The sequence below is a fragment of the Alosa pseudoharengus genome, unplaced genomic scaffold (genome assembly GCF_046254945.1).
Source record: "Alosa pseudoharengus isolate Yale_2024_CS ecotype anadromous, Long Island Sound unplaced genomic scaffold, YU_APseudo_1.1 YU_APseudo_1.1_scf_18, whole genome shotgun sequence".
NCBI classification, from domain to species: domain Eukaryota; kingdom Metazoa; phylum Chordata; class Actinopteri; order Clupeiformes; family Clupeidae; genus Alosa; species Alosa pseudoharengus.
Genome location: NW_027468650.1, coordinates 37,549,050 through 37,573,205, shown reverse-complemented (window position 1 = coordinate 37,573,205; position 24,156 = coordinate 37,549,050). Strand labels below are relative to the sequence as shown.

The 24,156-nt window shown below is 39.1% G+C and overlaps 1 protein-coding gene across 2 annotated transcripts in view; it reads right to left on the bottom strand.

The window, feature by feature from the left end:
* Positions 1-23,724, bottom strand: part of uba5 (ubiquitin-like modifier activating enzyme 5) — a 127,445-nt gene extending 103,721 nt beyond the window's left edge. The window contains exons 1-4 of one of the 2 annotated variants that reach the window (XM_076291106.1): positions 23,455-23,724; positions 23,269-23,314; positions 4,969-5,058; positions 3,002-3,111 (exon numbers count right to left, since the gene is read on the bottom strand). In XM_076291106.1, coding sequence (XP_076147221.1) covers positions 3,002-3,111; positions 4,969-5,058; positions 23,269-23,314; positions 23,455-23,609 — 401 coding nt within the window. In that variant the 5' untranslated portion in view covers positions 23,610-23,724. The remainder of the gene's footprint in view (positions 1-3,001; positions 3,112-4,968; positions 5,059-23,268; positions 23,315-23,454) is intronic. The other variant, XM_076291105.1, reaches the window with a different exon arrangement.
* Positions 23,725-24,156: the final 432 nt, after the last annotated feature.

Here is a 24,156-nt window from a genome sequence, read left to right as displayed (position 1 = left end):
ACTTTTAAACTATATTCTCAGGCTTTAAGCATACAAACTGGCCCTATTAAGACTACACATCCTGTTCAACTGCTTCCTCTGCCAGAAACCGTTTCAAAATAAAAGTCCTCACTACAATATTTCACTGTTAAACAATTTAACCCTTTAAACTACTGAACTTTTTAACTGTTCAGCCATTGTAACTGTTACTTGTCATCAACTATGACTCCTACCCACTGTAGCTAGTTAGCATGGTTAGCATAGTTAGCATGCTAGCATGTTAGCATGCTAGTTAGCATTTTTAGTAAAACTGCTAAAAATGATTAGCTAAGTTAGCTAAGTCACATGGTTAGCATAGTTAGCATGCTAGCATGTTAGCATGCTAGTTAGCATTTTTAGTAAAACTGCTAAAAATGATTAGCTAAGTTAGCTAAGTCACATGGTTAGCATAGTTAGCATGCTAGCATGTTAGCATGCTAGTTAGCATTTTTTACAAAACTGCTAAAATTGATTAGCTAAGTTAGCTAAGTCACATGGTTAGCATAGTTAACATGCTAACATGTTAGCATGCTAGTTAGCATTTTTTGCAAAACTGCTAAAAATGATTAGCTAAGTTAGCTAAGTCACATGGTTAGCATAGTTAGCATGTTAGCATGCTAATTAGCATAGTTATCATAACTAATAAAAATGATTAGCTAGGTTAGCTAAGTCATATGATTAGCATAGTTAACATTTTAACATTGGTAGCATGCTAGTTAGCATAGTAACTTGGTTAACAAACATATCTTTGTTAACATAGTTAGCATAACTACTAGAAAACATTGGAGCCATTCCAACTGTTAGTTATCATCAACTATCTGCCTAAATAATTTAACCATTTCAATTATCAACCTATTTAACTGTTTAGTCATTCCAACTATATTAAACCTTATCTACCAAGCAAATAATTTAACCATATGAACTCATCATATTTTTGCATTTTCATGCACTGTATTTCCTTCAGGAAATGCTTTTCTAGTTATTATTATTCCGCCATTGAAGTCAATGGCAGCCTATAGAACCGTCTGGCAAAAAGTTCTGAAATTGGGCACACTGATTGGAGACAGTCCAATGATTCATTTCATCAAGTTTCATGTCGGCACCTCCAGCGCTCTAGCGCCACCAACAGGCCAAAGTTGGACTTGCGTTCACGCACGTAACTTCTGACCCGTATGGCCGATTGTCAAAAATGAGGTATCGTTGGATTCCTTGGGCCAAGCCAAGTTCAACGCACCCTATGACGTCATTTTCCGCCATGATGGATTTTCCGCCATTTTGGATTTTATCAAAAACACTAAAACGTCTTCTCTGGTCACAAATTTTGTCCAATCGACAGCAAACTTCACACACATCATCTACAGAACACGCTACTTTAGGGAATTACTTTTTGTCTTCGGAAATAAAACCGTTCGCCCATAACAGCCAATCAAAATTTGCGGCGAAGCCGCCAAACAGGAAGTGAACGCATATCTCAGCAACCCTTTCATGTATCATAACCAAACATAGTATATAGACTACTGACCCCATCAGGAGGATGCTCAAAAATTTTGGTAACCTTTGACCTCTAGGGGGCGCTACAATTAAGGTACATGCCTTTTGGCCTGTAGCTGCTGTTGTGCTTAAAATTAAAATGCACTAATGGTGTCTGTCAATACTGTGGAAGGTCCTTAGGTCAACAGAAGACAACTTGTGACATCAACATAATTGATTTGGCCGCCATATTGGATTTAATCAAAAACATGAATAAGTATTCGCAAGTCACAAATTTCAGCTGATCCTCACCAAAATTGGCAGAGACCATCTACAGACCATGCCTTATCAGTGTATTTTTTTCTGGAACAATTGACTGAAGCGTTCGCCTGTAACAGCCAATCGAAATTTGCGGTGAAGCCGCCAAACAGGAAGTGAGCTCATATCTCAGCAACGCTTTCATGTATCAAAACCAAACTTAGTACATGGTCCTCAGGACCCACCAGGAGGATGCTCAAGAAATTTGGTGACCTTTGACCTCTAGGGGGCTCTGTAATTCGCAAAAATGTATTTTGGCCTGTAGTTGCTGCATTATTCTGCAATGGAGGTCAATGGCAGCCCATAGAACAGTCTGGTTCATCCTGATGATGCACAAATAATTTGGTTATCTTTGACCTCTATGGGGCATTGAAATCACAGCAAGCATGATAATATCTCAATCGATATTTTATTTTTGATGTGAAACTGATGACAGCGAGTTCCATCAAGTTAATTCTAAAGCGTGCGTGCAAGGATGGGGCAGGGTGGGACGGGCACGGGCGATTGCGGCGGTGGGTTGGCTGGGTGAGTGGGCGGCGACACTCAGCCCTGGTTCAGCCCCACAAAATCAGTTATGTTTTGATGTGAAACTTGACCTTGTAACTCAGCCAATCTTGGGTTGTTTGACATGGAACTTGCTGTGACTGCTTAATGCTATATGCCTGATGCCACGGCATTGAGTTGCATGGCAAATCTGGACTGCTGAACTCTCTGCTTGGCCCCCACATTGCTGCTTGCAGCTATATTTATAAATATTTTACAATTACAAAAATATTCTACAATTACAAATCAATACTCTACGCACAAAAAGTTGTCCTACAGTTACAAATCTTTTCTGCAGGTGCATAGACTTTTGCACCACCTTAGGGATGAGAAGCATCTCATATGTACTCTGTGTGTGTGTGTGTGTGTGTATGTATCAGGATTGGTAACTGTAAAACTGATTTGTTATTTAACAAAAAAATAACACAAACGATGTTCAGTATTACTCATATGTCCTTCACTTACACATATTCCACAGGTACTAAACCTACCACAGTTACGGTCTTTCAATTACGAACCTATTTTGCCATTATGAAACTCTGCCGCTCGCACACGTAAAATTCTTTCAGAGTTCTTTTGAGTCTGTTCTGGCGCTTCCTATTGAGAATTGAGAGCCCTGGTAATAAAAATGACATTAAATTAATGAACTTACCTCAGTGTGTGCTCAGCAGCTTTCACTTTACTGAAACCAGCTTGGTGTGGTTGGAAGAAGAGCCGGTTCATATTTGCAAGCTCCACAGTGTCATAATCAAAAAGCAGCAACTGTCAAGTGAAGAAGTAAATAACAAACATATACCAAATCAAATCCAACTTCAGCAGAGATGTTGCACTGCAAACAGTATTGTTCAGTATAGAGACTTACACTTTCTCGTAAAATCATGTGGCTTGATTTAATAAGAGTTTGACTTATTTGAAGAAGTTCAACATGAAAACAAGCAAATTTGGCTGCCAGTGCGTTAAGCAAAATGAGTCAAAATGATCTTACGAGAGAGCGCTAGGTAAGTCTCTGTATTCTAAAACATTTTTTATCAAGTGATTTTTTGATCTTAATATAACATTAATAACACTTGGTTAGATTAATTTGTTTGCTGTGTGCATGCCTCTCCTGATTCATCTCAAGGGCCTTCAGCGTCCCCTATTGTGTGCCTTGTGACTCATTTAGCTAGGAGACAGCTTGTAGTTAATAATTTTTTGTTGGTAGCAGAGGCGTAGCAACAGTCATATTATAAAGATGTAATGGGTCTAAAGTCCACACAGAGATAACATATACACTGATGTTATTGAAAGGAAACAAATACGGGGTGGCTCAAGCAGTTAACTGACAATTAATTCATTGATAAATAATAACTGGAGCATTACTTTTTATGATTTGGGGAATAGAGATAATGAGCTCCATCTTTCTCTCGTAAGGATTTTTCCTTACGAACCAGAATGTGCAAAAATGCTCGGCCGCATGCAAAATGACGGGGATCACCTCCACACTATAAATACACAAGTAATAGAACTTCTGACTGAATCTGACTAATAACCTACTTCAAAATTTTGAATAAATACTAGTGATGCACCGATACAGTACCCTCCAGAATTATTGGCACCTCTGCTAAAGTTGACTAAAAAGAGGAATATTAAATCATCTTTTGGAAATTGATCTTAATGCCTTAAGTAAAAAAAAAGAGGAAATATCCAACCTTTAAGGACACCAATTTTCTTTGTGAATGGATAATGTATCATAAATAAATATATGCTCTTCCTTAAAATACAGGGGCCATACAGGGGTATTGACACCCCTATGTTAAATTCCCATACAGGCAGGCAGATTTTTATTTTTTAAGGCCAGTTATTTCATGGATCCAGGATACCATGCACCCTGATAAAGTTCCCTTGGCCTTTGGAATTAAAATGGCCCCACATCATCACATACCCTTCACCATACCTAGAGATTGGCATGGTTTTATATCAGTTAGCCTATTAGCTGGTTTGATTTGCATTGAGCTCAAAGAGCATAAAAATAAAACCATGCCAATCTCTAGGTATGGTATCACTGTTCAAATCTGTGTACTTTCATCAGTACTCTTTAATGCATTAGGCTGTGCACAGTGTGCTTACTCATATAGTGCATGAATTTCAACAGGATAGTGTCATCTCAATCAAACACCAACTCTGTGCACTTCACATAAATGAGTGCACCATCCAGGTACTTGCAGCACACTTCATCTTGTCATAATAATCAGTGTGAACACACTGATGCAATCAAATTAGGCGTTCAAATGTACACAAATTGGAACACAGTTTGTAACTGAAAGGGGTTTGCCATTTAGAGAGTATGCAGTATAACAAAATTGGCAGTCATTGCCAGATCAGCACTTTTACCATAGATGTACTCATGAACAGTATGAAGTAGTTGATGCATGTGTAGGGTTGTGCGGATACAGAACCGAACAGAAGAATTTCTCAAATGAATTGAGAATTTATTTGCAAATATGTATACAGAATAAACAGTGCCAAAGATTAATAGAAGATGATGCAACAAATGTCATGCATCAACAGCATAATGTTATCAGACTGAGGAGAAATTACATAGAGTAATATACAAAACAGGCTTTAATTTATTTTTCTTACCTTTCCAATGCCACACCTCGTTAGCATTTCAGCAGTGACACTACCGACACCTCCAACTCCGACCACAGCAACAGCATACAACCGTATTTTCTGGTGAAAAATGTAAACTGGCTGCATGAAACAGTATCCTGGTTCACCTACATCACACTACCTGACACCTTTTTCTTTGGCCTATGCCATTATTATATTTATGGGGTCCATAGACTTTAATGCAATATCTGTATTTTGCGCAGATGTCCTGTTTTCAGACCTTTGACACGGTCCCTCAACCATTCCAGTTTTATTCTGATTATATGTTTCTAGTTTAACTGAATGATCATGGCCACCAGTGAGCAAGTAAATAACAGTCTACAACTAAAGCAACCAAAAATGGAAGTATTTGATTCAACCTGTATTAGTATATAAGGACAATCAGACCGTACCTAACCCTACACAGCAATTGTATATATTTATTTTATGCTGGTCTCTAGACTTCATTCTTGCACTGTTGCACTGTTGGACTTACTTATTTGCACCATCACCATGACACTCTCATAGAGCACCTTACCATGCATACAGAATCACAGGCTCAGTCCCTACCCTGTCACTGCAAGTGCCTCATGCTTGATCATCCTTAAGCACGCTATGTGGATATTTAATTTAGTTCTATTTAGTATATTTAGTATTTTAGTATCTTAGTATTTTTTAAAATTTCTACTGTCTTTATTGTGCAGTGGTGTTTTTTCTATATTTATATACTTTTATTACTTTTTTTGCTGTAAGTGCATGTTGTGTGTGATGTCTGTATGCTACCGAGACCTTGAATTTCCCCTTGGGGATCAATAAAGTATCTATCTATCTATCTATCTATCTATCAATCAATCAATCAATTGGACAAAATAATGTGTTTGTCGAATGAATACATGTAAATAGGAAGGGAAAGTAATCTCATCGCCACCTAGTGGTTGCGTTCCTAGAGTTTAGCGGAGTGGATGGGATTTTTTTTTGAAGATTATTACTGTATAGACACTGAAAAATATTTTTGGTGGATAACTTCACTGATTTGGGGGTTCCATGTTCCATATGTGTTGTGCACAGGGCCGTGGGAAGTGAGTTTTGGTTGGGGGTGCTGTAGTCGGCATTTTATTTAAACGCCTTTATCTGCTAATGGACAACAGCATACTGGCATTGCATGACACACAGCACAGGCATACATCACTGTCAAGAACATTATGGCTACACTACAGAAAAAATGCGACAAAATGTCGCAAACCACAGATTGATACTAACGCAAACAAAGTAACCGTCTGCTATCTGACGCTACACAAGTAAGGTAACAAAGTTGCTGTAGCCTTGCACCGAAATCGACGGTGAACACGTGAAATATAAAACTGTTGAACACCAACATTAATAAAACGTAATAATTATTGACGCTTCTGACATGGGTGTCAAAACAGGCTAAAGACCCTATCGCACAGCATATTAGACAGAACACATTGACTCAAAACATATGCATAACATAGGCATACACATGCAATATTCATAGGCTAGCCTACATTAAATTGATCCACATATCACAAATATAGCCTACAACATAAACGCACAGTGTAGCCTTTAATCTACACTTTCAAAAAGAAGAGAAAGAACGCTCTGAGGAGGCCACTGAAACAGGCACGCAAAGACACAGATGAATAAGTTCATCTACCTCGCTGAAAAGAGCTCTTGTTTGTGGATGGAGCTTACTCAATATCCATGCCACCTTTCACCGTGGTGCACCGAGACTCCCCGATAACACTATGCATAATTTTAAGCTGAAGATTGAGGCGGCCCGTGTTCAGCTCCTTGGGAAACTCACGGTAATATTCAGCTACTTAATATGGCATATTGTCGTACCATAAAGCTAGCGTCATAGGATATCTCCCTTAGGTTTGTTTTGTTAATTTGTTTAGTTTTTGTTTAGATCTCCCAGGTCTAATGTAACATTTTTTAGTGCATAATAGAATAATAGACAGTGGGACGGAGAGCTTCTTTTTTTTCTGATCGTGAGTGGTATGACATATAAATACGCGTGCTTTCCTGCAGGGGGTGCTGCCGCACCCCCAGCACCCCCACGGCTATGGTTGTACATGCATTACTTGAAAAGAACTAGCTTTAGTTATGTATGAACAGTGAAGGTAACAATCTCTTGTGAAAAACATGAAGTGAAAATTGAACAATATGAACTATGAATATTGAACAACTTGAAGCTACATCTATAAGTGTGAACATGCTTAACAAAATATGGGAACTAAACGTGCATTACGAATATAATCAGTGGGAACCCTGCTTGTTTCCCTACAACAAGAAGCTTCCATCTGGGGGTGATGGAAGACAGTGACACCCTCAGTGTGTTTGAAATGTCCAGTCGATTGCGCAATTTGGTCTTAGTTGCAGTCATTGCCGAAAACCCGGCCTCGCATAGATACGTGGTGGGAAACGTTTTCAGCGCTTTTACGGCTATCTCGGGATATTCTGCTTTGGTTTTGATCCAAAAACCCGCCAGAGAGGTTTCCTTATACACACTCTTAAGACCACCGTCATTTGCAATTTCGATCAACTGCTCTTCCTCCTGCGCTGACAAGTTAGGACTATTCGGGATATTGACAAATGGGTTGCGGACCCACTCATTGGTTTGCCGTGGATCTTTGGAGGATGGGAAGTAACGCTCAAACTCATTTGAAAGCGCAACAAGGTGATCGCGCACCAGCTGTGAGAGAAATGGCCCTGCCTCAGTCTCTCCCAAAACCCCCAATACTGTTTGGAACTTATCTGGTCCACTCGTCGTCCCCACAAATCAAACTTGGCTTTAAATGCTGCGACTTTATCTGCCAGTTTAAAGACAGTCGTCATTCTCCCCTGGAGTGACAGGTTGAGGTCATTAAGCAACCCGAATATGTCACACAGGTAAGCGAGTTTTGACACCCAGTCCTCATCACTAAAATGTGCAGCTAACGGTGACTTTTTCTGTAAGAAATCTCTGCAGCGGCTCTCGCAACTCAAACACTCTGGCCAGTGACCTGCTAAAGATGCTTGTTTTTTGTTGCTGTTTTTGTTCGCCAAGAACTGATCAAGTGAAGTGAGCTGACCTGAGGCTGCGCAGCGCTGAAGGCAATATGTAAAAGTGTTGAAGGCGGGACAGACAGACGTAAGAAAATAGACCTTGCAAAATGCAAACATGCGTGCAATCAAACAACTGCATATAGGCCTATGCCATGTAAAAACGTGACATTATTGCGAATTAAATTTAGTTTAGTTTGCATGCATTTTTTTTAAACTCATGTCGTAGGCTACGGCCCGGTTAGGAATGTCCTGCGGCCCGGTGGTTGGGGACCGCTGGTCTATGCCATTGGTTCTCAAAGTGGGGTCCGCAGCACATTGTCAGGGGGTCCCTGACAAAGTTTGCTACAAAATATGAAATTGTCTCATATGGCGAAAAATGCTACGGTATCAGTATTTGCCCAATTGATCTGCTGATACGTTACATCAATACGTCAAAACACTTTACTATTAATCAACCGCCAACAAAATGAAAGTTATGTGAAGCAAACACTATGTGTTCAACACAATAGGCCTACATTTGACAAAGAAACAACAATCCTTTAAAAAATCCTACATACTGTCAAAGTTTGCTAACATGTCAATGACGTGACGCTCATTTTTTTGTGTACATATGGGTTACATACATTTAAAATTGTTAAAATTTGAAAATAATTTGACAAATTATTTTCAAATATAATTTTCATCAAACCCTAATCTTAAAGTTTTGGATGTTTTAAAATTTTGAAAGAGTATTAACTGAATTTGGGTAAAATTGTCAACACGGTGTAACCACAAAAAACATGAACCAAATAATTACACTTGCTGAAAAAAATGTGAAATTCTCTCCAAAATCCCTTCTAAAATAATCTGGCATGATCTTGCAGAAGAACTTTTCTATATTTAATACAAGTAATGTATTAAACATAACAGTTTTTTTAGGCCATGGCCAGGCAAGCTTAGGTTACATGTCAAATGGTATGACCTTTTGAAAATGTTTATAAATCATAATAATCATAAAATATTCAATTTAATGTAAAAACTGTGTTTGGATATTCACATAAAGGTGAAGTGTGTACATAGTTGTCCATAATAATGCCTGCAAATTTTGCTTTTAAATGGAAATGTCAAATGGTGTAACCGGTTACACCATTTTACTCTTTTTTGTTTGAGACCAGTTTGGTCAGATTCAGGGCCAAGAGTATGTCATTTTAGGTGCCAATTACATTATTTTTATAATTTAAATAGTGACTAACTGTTTAGCATGAACAATAGCTTTAAAAGGGTTTAATTAGATTGCAATTTAAGCGATTTTTGAAATGTCAAAGCTTTTCATTTTAAATTTAAACTTAAAAAAAATTAAACTTAATTATTTTTTTATATTTTATTATGATGTATGTAAACAGTATGTTCAAATTATAAATAAATAATATAAATACATTTATTATATATAAAATGTACCTCTTGTCCCCCAATGGATGCCACTTACAAGCAAGGAAAACAGAATGCAAGTGAACGCAGATCCTGCTGTTGGTTGGTTGTTATGAAATGATCATACCCACTCTTTCACTCATTCTTATTCTCTCTCACACACACTTTGGGCCTATTTTAGCAATTTAAAATGCATGGTCACTAGCGAATAGCGTAAATACATTTAGGGGTTTGTCCAGTCCACATTTGGGGTGGTTTTGTTATCAAACGTCAGGTGCCTGGGGCAAAAAAGTGGCTCTTATGTTTCTTAATCAGTCATGGGTGTGTTTTGGGGTTAACATCCTTTAAACCAATGAGGAGGACATCTGTCATTCCCTTTAACAGCAAGCAGGGCAACATCAAACAGCGCATCAGTATTTTGATAGTCAGCGGTGTATTTGAAGGAATCTGCTTGTACGCAAGACCATATGGAACAGGTATTCCACTAAGCCATTCTTTACTAAAACCTAGCAGAGTATAGGCTACACACATCTGCACCTTTCTATTAATTGAACTATAGGCTAGTGTTGTCACGATACCAAAATTATGACTTCGATACGATACCTGCCATAAATATCATGATGCTCGATACTAAAACGATACTATGGCGAAATCCTAAGATATCTGGAGAAGAAAGGACTCATACCTCCTCCAAGTGTATTGAGTCATTTGTGTTGAATTTGGTGCACTTTTGTAGTGTGTAGGTCAATTCTGGGTTCTAAACTTGTAAACTTCCTACATAATGATTCTTTTTTTATAGTCAGTAAAATAGTAGGCCTACTTTCTGTGATTAAGTCCTTTATTGTTTGTTATAGTTAATTTACATTGTGTTGTGTTTTGGCAATAAAGTAGCTTTAAATAGCCAAACTAGGCTAGATCAAGGTCAGTGTTCAAATTACTGCATGCAAATCACTGAATGCTATGCAGAGGGGCCTAATCTTTAGGCCATCTGATGTACAGTATAGGCTACCCTAGGCCTTCCCGTGTTCATGGGATTTCTTTGACAGTTGCAAAGGGGAAAATGTGAGGATAGTCTTTTTTGCGCCCAGTGTACAAGTACGACGTTCCAACCACTCAGGTCTTCGTCAGATAGGCCTACACCATTACCTGTTGCAATATATCTGTGTGCATTACTACATTACGTCTATTTCTTTGATAACATGATTTGCTAGCACGTACTGTAACAATACGCCGCTATTATTATTAGGACTCAACACGCTTTGGTGGTATTATGCTGTGGGCTTTAATTAGCGCATTTCGGGTAGCCTATCCTACATCTGGGCAATAATTATTGAACAAATTGCAGTCTACATGCCACGACAAATATTACCAGTAGTAGGCTACTGACCGAACATGAAATAGATCGTTTACAAGTTATGGTAATGTTATTCTGGCGTGAACATTGCGCTTTCATCACGTTAGCACCCTATGATTACAGCTCGTTATGTCTCGTCAAAATGATTACAGCTCGTTATGTCTCGTCAAAATTCATTGATGAAGGAAGGTTCGCTTTATCCCAGAGAACCATACTCGTTTCACTTAGGCTAGACTAAAACATAAGAGAAGAACTTGGCACTAACCATGTAGTCGTGTTTTCTATAGCATATTCGTTAACCTGTCGTTCTTTGAACTCTTTAAAAATGTTGGGATATGTCTGTGAGGTGTTTTGCCAAGTTCCATGCGTAGCCTACTGCTTTTAAATGACTTTGTGTACCTGATGGCTTGCCTTAATTTGCGATGTATCCGAAATAGTTGCAGATTTCACTGCACCTTTTGTTTTATCCACAAGGCCTAGAACTGTCGGCAAAGAACTATGACGTTGGCTGCGCACTCACTCACTCAGAGCTGCCTGCTTGACACGCCCACTTGCCTAGATGCGTGAAAGGAGCAGTGAGAACAGCAGTTCACACAGACACAGAACGTTATTATTTTAATAAAGTATCGATTCTAAAAACGTCTGAAATCGTATCGTTTTTTGCGTGAAGGCATCGCGATACCTTTTTAGTATCGATACACCGTGCAACACTACTATAGGCAAAGTGAAACTAACTTCACCGTGGTGTCATAGTCAATGACAAAACAGTTAATTACTTATATATACACAGTTAATTACTTTCACTATTGACTGACAATGGGTTACCAGCAAAAATTCTGCAGAGGAATTGCTGCTTACATCTCGAGACAGTGCGTCTTCAGTTGTGTTTCATATGCGCCTTTCGCTATAGACCAGACTTTTCTTGGTCAGTGGCGTAATGATTTTTAGATGTAAGATAGCGATTTTTAGATCATGTGCCAGACCACACCTTATGTCGGTAATTTCCACACCCCTGGGCGCATTATTTAATAAAAGTGAAGTGTAAGATAGGAAAAAACTTTGCGTCAGAATAATAATACGCTTTGCACCAGGTTTTGCATCGTTTGCATCATTCATTGATGTTATGAAATGAAATTTGATATGGAATATGATGAATGACATGAATACATATCAAAATATCCAACTCAGTTTACCTTGATGCCTATTTTCTGTGTCATTTTCTTGTCCTATTACTATAAACGTTTTATGGTCAATTGGTGTAACCGATTTATGTCAATTGGTGTAACCAGTATTTTGTCTAAAAGACTAATAATGTTTAAAAAAGTTAATATGGATAATGATTTAAAACTCTACTTCACTGTAATAATGGTTGTTTAAAACATTTTTACTCAAATGGTCAAAGAATAGACATAAAACAAGATGTTTATAGTATATGGTCAGTACAATGAAAAACCCATATAATTTAAATTTAGAAATAAATATAATAAAACATATTCTCATAGGATATTACAAAATAAACTAATCTTTTTATGAGAGCAATTGCATGAACTCTAGGAGGTGTGACATATTAGATATTTGTCATTTTTGTGGTTACACCATTTGACAATTTAACAGGCTGTTAGTTCTATCTTTTGTTAAAAAATAGTATACACGTCATATTAAATAATATGAATACAAGAGAAATACAAAGTATACACTTTAGCAAATCTCAGGAATGTTTTGTTTTAAAGGTTTAAACATATTTTTAATTTTCTCATCTTACCAACCCTTATATGTCACTGACCCATTAGCACTCTAGCCTTTTTTTCTGTTAGATGCTTATGTTATATGTATTTTAAAAACATATACAGCTACATGATTAACTTAAGTTTTATGTGTTGCGATTACGAGGGGTCCTTGGAGAATTTTCCACTCCATGAGGGATCCCCGGCCCACAAAAGTTTGAGTACCCCTGGTCTATGCCCCCACATGACAAAAATGTTTGATCGACTTTCCAAAATCACAGCATAAGATTTCTACAACCTCATTAGTACATTTCCCATTGAAATTGGGATTTCAATTGGGAAAACTGATTCAACCATATAAACCATATATTTTCTGAAATCTTATACCCTCAGGATGCTGCCCATACATAATCAGGGTTTACCGCAGAAAATGTGTTAGTCAAGGTGGTAGGGGGCCGTTTGGGGGGGGGGGGGGTTGTTTGTACGATAGACTAAAGACTCTGTACCACATTTAACAATTATTTATAAAATTATGTATAACAATTATTTATCAAAATAACAGTTGAAATGTGCAATTTCAACAAACACCATACAAACTATACACTATAAAAATATTTACAAATATCTGTGTTAAAAAGTGCTAAATGTTATGTTATGTTATGTTGAACAACTGAAACAAGAACAGTGAATTAATGTGTGCAATTTTAACAAATACTATACAAAAACAACATGTTTGTAAAACAACATTTTCAAAATGTGCAAAGGTGATCACAGTCACTGCTTATGGCAGAGCTGACATACTGTAGCATTGTTACAGGCTATCTATCCTCCTTGGTTTTAAAACAATTAGGAACAATTCAAGGGCCCTTTGGTAATTGCACTCTTTTACAAGTGCAGACCATTTATGCTTATTTTCATGCAGGCTGTCAGACTGTTGCCCTGCAGCCTGTTTCTGCAAGTCTGTCCTGATATATACATGGATAGTAAATGAAGTTTAGATTATTTTATACTTTTGTGTAAGATTTACAATTTTGAATTAGAATGTTTGGCGAACGATGACATTCAAGCACCATATGCTGCTGTTCGGACGCATCACACGATTCGGAGGCATATCACATAGGCCTACCCGTATATCCTTATGGCCGGGATGATAATTGCCTTCCAGTAGCCTATGGCTATCAGTCCACAAGCACTAAAATACATTGTTTCAATTTAACACAACAAAATTAAAGAGCTCTTAATAATATTTAATATTGTTGGTTGGTTTATAGGCTACTGTTGCCAATGAAACGTCGTTGTCCTAATGGGTCTCAACACCTCGCTATCTTTATTGCCAAAACAACACAATGTAAATTATAAACTATAACAAACAATAAAGGACTTAATCACACACAAATTACTGACTATAAAAAATAATAATTATGTAGGAAGTTTAGAAGTTTAGAACCCAGAATTGACCTGCACACTACAAAAGTGCACCAAATTCAACACAAATGACTCAATACACTTGGAGGAGGTCTGCGTCCTTTCTTTTCCAGATATTTTAGGATTTCGCCGTGGTATCGTTTCAGTATCGAGCATCGAGATATTTATGGCAGGTATCGTATCGAAGTCATAATTTTGGTATCGTGACAACACTAGATGCCAATGAAACACTCTTTCGGATACGGAATAAATAATTTGTGCCCGTTAACTGAGCTAGCTAGCGAGCTAGCTAATGTTAGCAGTAAACGAAAAGTGAATGGGAATGTTCGCGAGCTAGGTAGTAAGGACTTGTATGTTGTTGCAAACTAACCTGAAATAACATACGTTCAGCAATTGTGTGGTAGTCTATTAGTTCTAGCAAAAATATGTTAGGATAGTTTATCAAAATGGGTTCATAACTTACAACCCCAAAACAGAAAAGGTTGAGACGTTGTGTAAAATGCAAATAAAAACAGAATGTGATAATATACAAGTCTCGTAAACCAATATTTAGCAGCAAAAAGGACATAGACAACATATCAAATGTTGAAAATGAAAATTTGGATTATTTCATGGAAATATTATGTTACTTTTGAATTTAATGCCAGCAACATGTTTCAAAAAAAGTTGGGACGGGAACCACTGTGCTGCTTCACCTCTTCATTTAACAAAATTCTGTAAATGTTTAGGAATCGTGGAGACCACTGGCTACAGTTCTGAGAATGACATTTTGTCCCATTAATCCCCAATATAGGATTTCAGTTGCTCAACAGTATGGGGTATTCTTAGTCATGTTTTTCATTCCATTATGCACCTAATTTGGCAAATCTGGACTGCAGACAGGCCATCTTAGCACCTGGACTCTTCCTCTATGGAGAAATACTATTTAAATATGTGCAGAATTCATTTTGGCATTGTTTTCCTGAAATATTGAAGGTCGTCCCTGGAAAAGACATTGCCTGGATGGCAGTATATGTTGCTCAAAACCTGTATACATCATTCAGAATTGATTGTGCTTTGCCAAATGTGCAAGATGCCCATGCTGTAGGCACTAATGCTCCTCCACACCGTCATATATGTTGGGTTTGGAACTGAGCACTAAAACAAGTTGGATAGGTTGGATACTTGTATAGGCCCTCTCCTCTTTAGCCCAAATGAGTCCATGATTTCCAAAAAGAATGGCAAACTTTGATTGGTCTAACCACAGGACCTTATTCCACGTTACCTCGTACCGCAAGTCCATTTTAACCCTTAGAACCCTAAGCTGTTTTTAGGGCATTTTCACTACCTTTATTCATAAGGATTTATTCTGGTCATTGTAAGTGCCACACACATATATTATATATTGTTTTTTTCAGGAGAGTTTAGGCTATTCAGATCTGCCATCATTTCATGTATTAATACTAGCATTAAAAGATTTTATTTTTTTTAAAAAGTGTATTATAAAAATTCTTATATTTCGACATGTATCTCACCACAGCAAGCTCACAGCTCTACATGCATTTCATGTGTGTGTAGGGCAGACTGTCCTGAATCGGGCAATATAATTGCCATGTTGGAGGGATCCTCTGGGGCTGAGCAATTTACAGAAATATTTGCTGTGTGATTTACGGAAATAAATGCCATTTTTTATTTAGTGATGAAAAATGACCTTTCTGCGCTCCATATCTGTGACACGAACTGATCTGACCTGACTTGACCCGAGGTTGCGTGTTAGCCTGCGTGCCTGTGTGTATGCAGTTATAATAATTCTCAACTCTTTACTGCATTGCCATGAACAAAGTAAAGGCAAAAAAGGTGTTTATTTGTTGAACAAATTGGGATGCAATGTGAGCCTTGAATTGGATGCCATGCAGGAATTTGCTAGGATCTCAAAACCGGAATATGAACATGCTTTGCCATAGAGAAACACATGATAGCATTGGATTATAAACATGCTTTGCCACAAGAACAGACAAAAACGTGAGGTAAGTCCAGCTATATGAAGTTATTATTTTGCTGTCACTTCGTCTGTTTTATAACCCAGAAGGATGTACTTGGTATCAAATGATAGCTCTGAGTCTCCTCTTTCATGCGTGGCATATCTATGCGATCACGGGTCCGAGAGTAATTCAAACGAGAGTAATGAGTGTGCAGCGTTGGTTTGTGTACATGACGTTATTATTTTGCAGTCACTTCGTCTGGTTTTATAAGCCAGAAGGATCGATAAACGTGGTACCAATGGATAGACCTGTGCCCCCTCTTTCATCTGATATGCTTGCCATATCGATGCGATCACGGGTTCGCGAGTAATTCAAACTAGAGTAATGTGTGTGCAGGTGAATGCAGAGAAGTATAGACTGTAAATATGATGCAATTTGATTTAATTTCATGATTTTCTTTAATTTTCATACTTGATCGTACAGACAAGTGTTTAGTCTCGTTGGAAAGCCCCACTTCTGCTCTGTCGTGCAATAAAGGTTTCATCTCGCTGCGATGAACCGTTCCGGAGCAATGTAACAGAGAAGAAAGGGTGTGTTTTTTGACGCACTTTGCGTCAATCGGGTTCTAAGGGTTAAACAAGCTCAGGCCCAGATAAGAGGGTGGTATTTTCTGTATCATGTCTCAATACAATTTTAGCTGTTACAATGTTGGCTGCAGTTTTTGAATTGATATTAAACTGTGCATAGACAATGTTTATCAGAGGTTTTCCTGAGACCACACAATGACAGGTCTGGAAACAGGTCTGGTATTGATGCAGTGCCATCTGAGGTCTAAAAGACCAAGGCCATCCAATGTGTTTTTCAGCTCTTTCCCTTGTTTGCTAGCCTGGCTAGCGCCACCACTTCTCAATGAGACGTGGTCTGGGAACCAAACGTTCATTTTCTCGTATTTGAAAAAAATGCCCAGATCCGTTTATTGGGTGCCACGGATGTCTATCAAATGCGTCTGTGCATAGCTCATCATCGTCTTGCTTTCCCCCCTGTTCTGTGATTGGTTCCCTATCTGAGGCAAAAATTAGGGCGGTAGTTTCCAGGCTGCCTTAGCAGCGTGAATCAAATCACGCGCAAGGCAGCATGGGAACACCCAGGCTACTTGTTTGCAAAGATTTCTCTGGATTATCTGAATGTTTTAATAATATCATGTCCTGTAGATGATTAACTCCCCAAATACTTCACAATTTCATGTTAAGAAGCATTAAAATGACATGAGTGATAAATACCCCTACATCTTTACTTCTAAGAGTCCCTGCCTCTCTGGGAAGCTCTTTTTCATACCCAATCGTGTTTCCACTTACCCTAATTAGTTGTGAAACATTCTTCCTTTTGTTTTCTTTATCATTACACAACTTTTTCAGCATTTTATTACCTCGTCCCAAATTTTTTTGCTGGTATCAAATTCGAAATTAGCATACATTTTCCACAAAAGTGTCAAATTTGTCATTTTCAACATTTGATATGTTGTCTGTGTCCTTTTTGCAACTAAATATGAGTTTAAGAGATTTGCAGATTATTACATTCTGTTTTCATTCACGTTTTACACAATGTCCCAACTTTTTCTATTTTGGGGTTGTACATCGCTGAATGTAGGGCTAATGGTCATAGGCCAATACTAATCTGAGATACTGTTTAGGCTAATCAAGGGTTCTAGCACTCCACCAATCAGATTGGTCATTGAGGCCGACGGCCACTGGCCGATTCAACATGTGTAATCGGCCAAAATGAACACCAACGCTGACGGCACGGGACACACTGAACCCACTCGAGTCACACCTCGCCCGACTGTCCGACGACGGCCGACGGCCGATAATCGGGTTGGTGTGTCCAGGCCCTAAGAGAAAACTAGTTCAACCACCCAAACCATATTATTCTGAAAGCATATAACCTCAGGGTGATATCGAATAGGGGTTTTGACATGTCCCATCCTCCTCTTTACTTTGCTGCCCATTCATAACACATTGGGTATTACTTGTACATGCGCGTGGAAAAAAAAATTTTCCCAGTGAAAACATCATCATTCACGTCACTTCATATGTGGGAATAAGAGGTGGGAAACTGGGGGAAGATTGTGCTGCCTGACCTAGCGTTCATGAGCTTCGGAAAAAACTTTTTCCCAGTGAAAACATCATCATTCCGCGTCACGTAATGTGTGAGTCAGAGGTCGGAAACTGGGGCTAGATTTTGCTAACAGAGTTGCCCAGTTACGGCTCCGTCAACGCATGCCAGTGGGTGTTACCGACAGGTAGCTATGCAAATTACTTGAAGTATAACCGTAATTTGATTGGTTGGTGCCGTCCGTCGATTGGCTTGATTGGCCGGTGCCATCTGTCGGTGCAGCAACAGCTGAACTTCTCAACGTGAGCGACGGGAGAAACGTGACGCAATGGACCCACAATTCAGTTTGGCAACGGATGACGTGAGCCCATATAAAGTGAATGGGATGCGTCTCCACCACTGCAACGCACGCAGCTGTGTGTAGAGGCCGTTAGGGGCTCGTCATCACTTTTGTCGTAACGTTGTAGTTCGTTTGTAGTCCATGTCCAAGGCACTTTTTTTTTTTTTTCACACACACACACACACACACACACACACACACACACACACACACACACACACACACACACACACACACACACACACACACACACCCTTTCATTTATTTATTTTTTGAGGAGAAAAAAAAAACACAACGAATTTTACTTACTATTATAAACCTATAATGAGATGTAATAAAAGAAATCTTGAATCTTGAATGTGGCCTTTCATGTCCAAACGTTTTAATGTGAACTTGGGAATTTGCCGTTTCTGTCACTTGAAAGCTGCATATCTTTCTTTCACAAGCGTCTTACACTATATTTTAAGCAAATACAGTTGTTTATTTAGGATTAGTGAGTATGTTTTAAGCTTTGTTGTGGCATCCGTGTTTGTCACACATTCCAACGGCAAAGCACATGAACACTTGCTGTGGGGAAAACAAAGTAGCCACGGGGGTGGTCCATTCCGAAGTGCCATGAATGCACCATGAGTTGCCCAGTTAGGGGCTCGTCATCACATTGTCCATGTGGCATTCGTGCCCAACAGTTTTAATGTGAAATTGGGAATTTGTCGTTGTCACTTGAAAGCTGCATATCCATCTTTCACAAGCGTCTTACACCATATTTTTAAGTAAATACAGTTTAGTGAGCGTATGTTTTAACCTTTGTTGTGGAATGTTGTTCACACATTCCGCCGGCGAAGCACATGAATACTCGCAGTGGGAAAAACAACGCAATGACGGGGGCGGTCCCTGATATTCCCAGGTGGCATGAACGGACCATTTGTAATTCAAGTGTATGGCTGTCGGTCTGCCCGAAATTAAGCGGTCGCCCGCGGATGACCGCGGTCACCCGCGGTTATGAGTCATAAACAAAATATTTTAATGATATTCGGGTCATTTGCGGGCGGGTCAGTTAAAATTAATTAAATATATATTTTCTACAAATAGGCCTACTTAAAATATCACGAGAAAGCTAGCATCAATACAGTAAAGCATCAATACAGTAAAGTCAACAGTAAAGAAACAAGACGCAAGTTAAAATAATAAAGACACCCCTTCAGGAAAAGCGATATAGGCTATGGTTATGGTCTAGGCCTACTTCTTGCGAAGCCATTTAAAAGTATGACAGCCAAAACGGGCAGCCTGCAGGAATAAATGTTATGGCACAGACTACACAGCCATATCTACCGGTATGTATAGGTTCGCGCATGCATAAAAGTTACCTTAGTTCGTTGTGTTTGTGACTTTAAACAGTGGATGTGCTTTAGTAAAGCTTTGTGTTTCATTCAGCATTATAAACCAGTTCTTACGCTAACGTTTTGACCAGCAATGTATCTCTCTTGCCTACCTCGCCTCACCATTTCTGTTTTCGAAAGAAAACATGTCCATGGCCTTCAAATCTTATCCTAGTGTTCTTATCCTTTGTGCGTTGCGTGCGTGCTTGTGCTCTTATTCTCATTCTTTCTCCTGCGCAAACATTATGTCCTGCATGCTTACTGCGTGTAGTTCTACTGCATCAAGTTTCGTAAATACATAGGTGCCAACTCTCACGCATTGGCCGTGAGACACACGCATTTGATTAGTTTCACACGCTCACACGCCACACCCCCGATTTCTCACGCTGAAGTGTCAACCCGGTCGGTCAGATGCCTGAAAAATTAGTTTAGCCTATCTATAGATCTACCTGTTGAGCCACGATTATGCTTTCAGAGACGGTGAGAGGGTTCAAGAGCACGCCCTGTCTGTGGAATTTTCTAAATTTTCTCTCATTTGCGATGCTACTTCAGAAGCCATCCCAGGCGCATCCCCCCCCCCGCATTTCCCCGGCTTCAGGTATGCTTTGAGTATTATTGAGTATTTTTCACGCTGAAGTGTCAACCTGGTAGGTCAAATACCTGGCAGATGAGGTTCAACTAAACTAAACCTATACATATGATATCACACATCATGTGAACGTGCGGAATCTAAGCTTTCCAATGATATTAGCGCCAAGTTGCTGTGATAAATGGTTCGCGAGAGAATTAACATTGAACCGACGTGCAATTTAGGCTAATCATATTTGCATTTACCCATTACTCTCGGTTTAATATTTCACTAACCCTTCACACAACACGTGGAAAACCCTATTTCACAATAAACAGCAAACCTACCGAATACGAGGATATAAAGCATGCCTCTGTGCAATAAGTGGTTCCTGAGTAATCCGGTTTTGAAATTGCAACACATTTCTACATAGCCTCATTGGGGCGAAATTATAATGTATTCTAATGTTAACTATTTGTCAGTAGGCCTACATACATTTTTGTAAATTGCTCAGCCAGATTATCCCACTATCATGGTTCTTATATTGTCAGGTTCCAGCCAATCCCATTACAGATAAATGAATATATTTATATTGGCATGCTTCATAGTGACATTAATGCAAAAATATGAAGAAAATCAAATAATGAGACACAAATATTGATATAAAGCCTGACATAAGCCATATGCAAACATTCACATCATGCAGATATGGGTACATCCTGAAAAAGGAATAGCATGTAGGCTATAGGCTATGGCCATTACAATGACCAATATATTATCTTAAATAAACTAGCTGAATAACACAGGTGACCACTTCTGCATAATTTCATGGAGTGCTGAAATGTACACACATTTCTGAACTGTGAAATGTAGCATATGTTTTTGTGGTTGTGAACTTATTGCAATATCACCATAACTATTCCACCTGTGTGTGCATGGTTATAATTCTGAAGTGCAAAATAGCTTAGACTACAGCACAAATATTTCCATAAAAATAAGCAAGTCTGACCTCTGAATTTATTTTGAAAGTGCATCTGATTGATGCAAAATATACAAACATTTCTTAAATTCTTACAAAACACCCACCCACTCTTTAAAATTGTTAGTTTGGACCCCCCACCCCCACTTTTGCCGTGCGAAATACCAGTGCTGTTTTCAGCATCTGTTTAGTGCTTCATTGTCATTTTCATTGGATTCTCCCATTTTCGCGTAAATCGCTCATAAACTTTTTTTTTTTTTGTTACACGCATTCTCCCATTCCGCTTCTGTCACACACACAGTGACAAGCGCCAAATCCCCCGCAGTGTTGAAGAGATCAGTCGTCCCCCTCACTTTTGATAAGGTAAAAAGCCTTATAGGTATGCCAAATAAATAATAACCTATAGGTTTACGCTAGGCTATGTAAAACTCCCCATTAACAGCATCACGTCACTAACCACAGCTAAGACTGCACAATCTCTATTCACTCTGTTGGATATCTGAAGCCAGTTTGTCTACTTAGATACTGTAAATCCTCAAATTATGGCCGGGGTCTTAAGACAAAGTACAGGCCTTTAGGGGCAGGATTGTATTCGAGACAGCCCTTTATTTCTTATGCGAGTTTTATTTTGAGACATGCGTTTCTTGGAGCGGCATACTGGTAGGCCTTCTAAAGCATGACATTTTTGGTTTAGTTTCATATTTAATTTTTTACTTTTGGACTCTTTGATTATATTGTTAAATGTTGGGACTGATGGGCACTGAAATCTGGGGAGGTATTTGATGATCACTATTACGTTCCATGTGTCGGGATTTCAAACAAACCATCCGCTTTCATACGTTCATTGAACGTCCGCGGTGCTGTAATGGAAACCTTATTGCGTAGCCAAGTAGCCTATTGAGTTATTTTTAAATTATACATGATTTACTTTTTATTAATTTTGTAGGCTGGCTTTATTTTGTTATATAGAAGTATCTAAATAACCTGTTAAAATGTACCAGAATTCAGGAAATTGCATCTAGTCCAAAAAAAAAATTCTGGGGGAGGAACCCCATACCCCCGGCTGAAATGTCCCACCCACTTTCACAATGCCTCCGACGCCCATGGCCCTAGTAGTAGGCTAGATCCCTTTGATACCAATGTTCATATAACTCTGGGACCCTGGTCCCAGGGATGGATTACTGCACGGGCCTTCCGGGCCCAGACCCAGGGGCCCAAGGTGTCAGGGGGCCCTGAAGCCCAAGCCTTTGCATGGAATCATTGCCTCAAATATCAACACATCAGGATGTAGGCTATGAATCTGATTGAATTTAGTATTGCCCATCCCCAAAATGCACCAGAATACAGGAAATCACATTAAACTAATTAAAAAAATTCTGGGGGAGTACCCCCAAACCCCCCTTCCACATATACGACAATTAGTGGGGAGCCCTTAATACATCTGGGCCCAAGGGCCCGAAAGCTCATAATCCGTCCATGCCTGGTCCCTACACCTGAGAACCACTGATGTGCGTTTTTTTTACTGTACGGTATAATGCTGAATGAGCCAAACAAAAATTTACGCAGCAAAATTTTGGTTGGCCCCACCAAATCTCACTCCAAGGTTTTTTGAAAAGTTGGCAGCCCTGGTAAATAAATTCGTTTGTTTTTACAGAAATGGCCTACTGTCACACTGCATGCAGCCTATAACCAAAAGCACACATTTTGTAAATAAGCGGGTTGAATTCGCGGGTCGGGTATAATTTTGTCCTAATTAATATTCGAGGTCCGAGTTGCGGTCGGGTTGATTAAAATATCGGGTGACCGCGGGCCGCTTGTGACCAAACCCGCGCAACACTGATGGCTGATACATTTTGGGCTGTACCATGAAGGGAAAACTAGAGGATACTTCCTAGAGGATCCGTAACCACGGCTTCAATGTTTTCGTAAAATGAAAGCTACTTATTAACATAGCAGTAACAATAGCTGTTGCTCACCTCGTAATCTTCAACAATGCCCATACGTTTCAAAGCCATAAGACGACTGAAATGCAAGCAACACAATTTAAATTGTACAGGTGATCAGGAAATACTGTTAAATCAATCCAGGGACCTCACTAAATTAACTTAGACAGCAAAGACATGTTAAATCAAGGATGCAGCCAAGATTAGCGTTAACGTTACCTGTATGGATTTGAGTCCACAACTTCTGCGCTCATCTGGTCGATTTTAGGTCGAGAACATGCCTGCTCTGTGTCTTCGTAACTTTTCTGCTTACATTTAATCAGTTCGTTTTCGAGTTCACGAACTCGGAGCTTGAGTTCTTCGACAGTCGACATCGCAACCAGCCGATTTTTTCCACTGTTTTTTTTCGGGAATCTGTATTAATATGAGAGAGCTAGGGCTTGCTAAATATTGTACACGTTAGCGCTAAACTATTAAGTCATTGTCGCGCATATGACGTGGCGTTTTCTTATTTGATCGTAACGGTATGGGAAGCACTGGCGATAGGCCAAGGGGGCAGGGGAATTCCCGGAAGTTGAAACACCCATGGAGGCTGCGGTTATCTCTTCGCTAACCCCATAGAACGCCCATTCATTTAGGATTTTTCTGAAATCACATAACTTCATATAACATATATCCTGTGCCGACATTGTAGCTTCTGTATTATCTACATTAAACAATACAAGACAAAACAGGCTCAACTACCTCGTACATAGGGTTCCCGTAAGAAGAATATTTAGCATGTCCGGTTGTAGGGGAGCTAATTTGACGTCGATATGCCCGTCGCACTGTGGGGAGATAACCTTATGTTAGGGTGACCAGACGTCCTCTTTTGCCCGGACATGTCCTCTTTTTGAAACCTAAAAATGTGTCCGGCGGAAT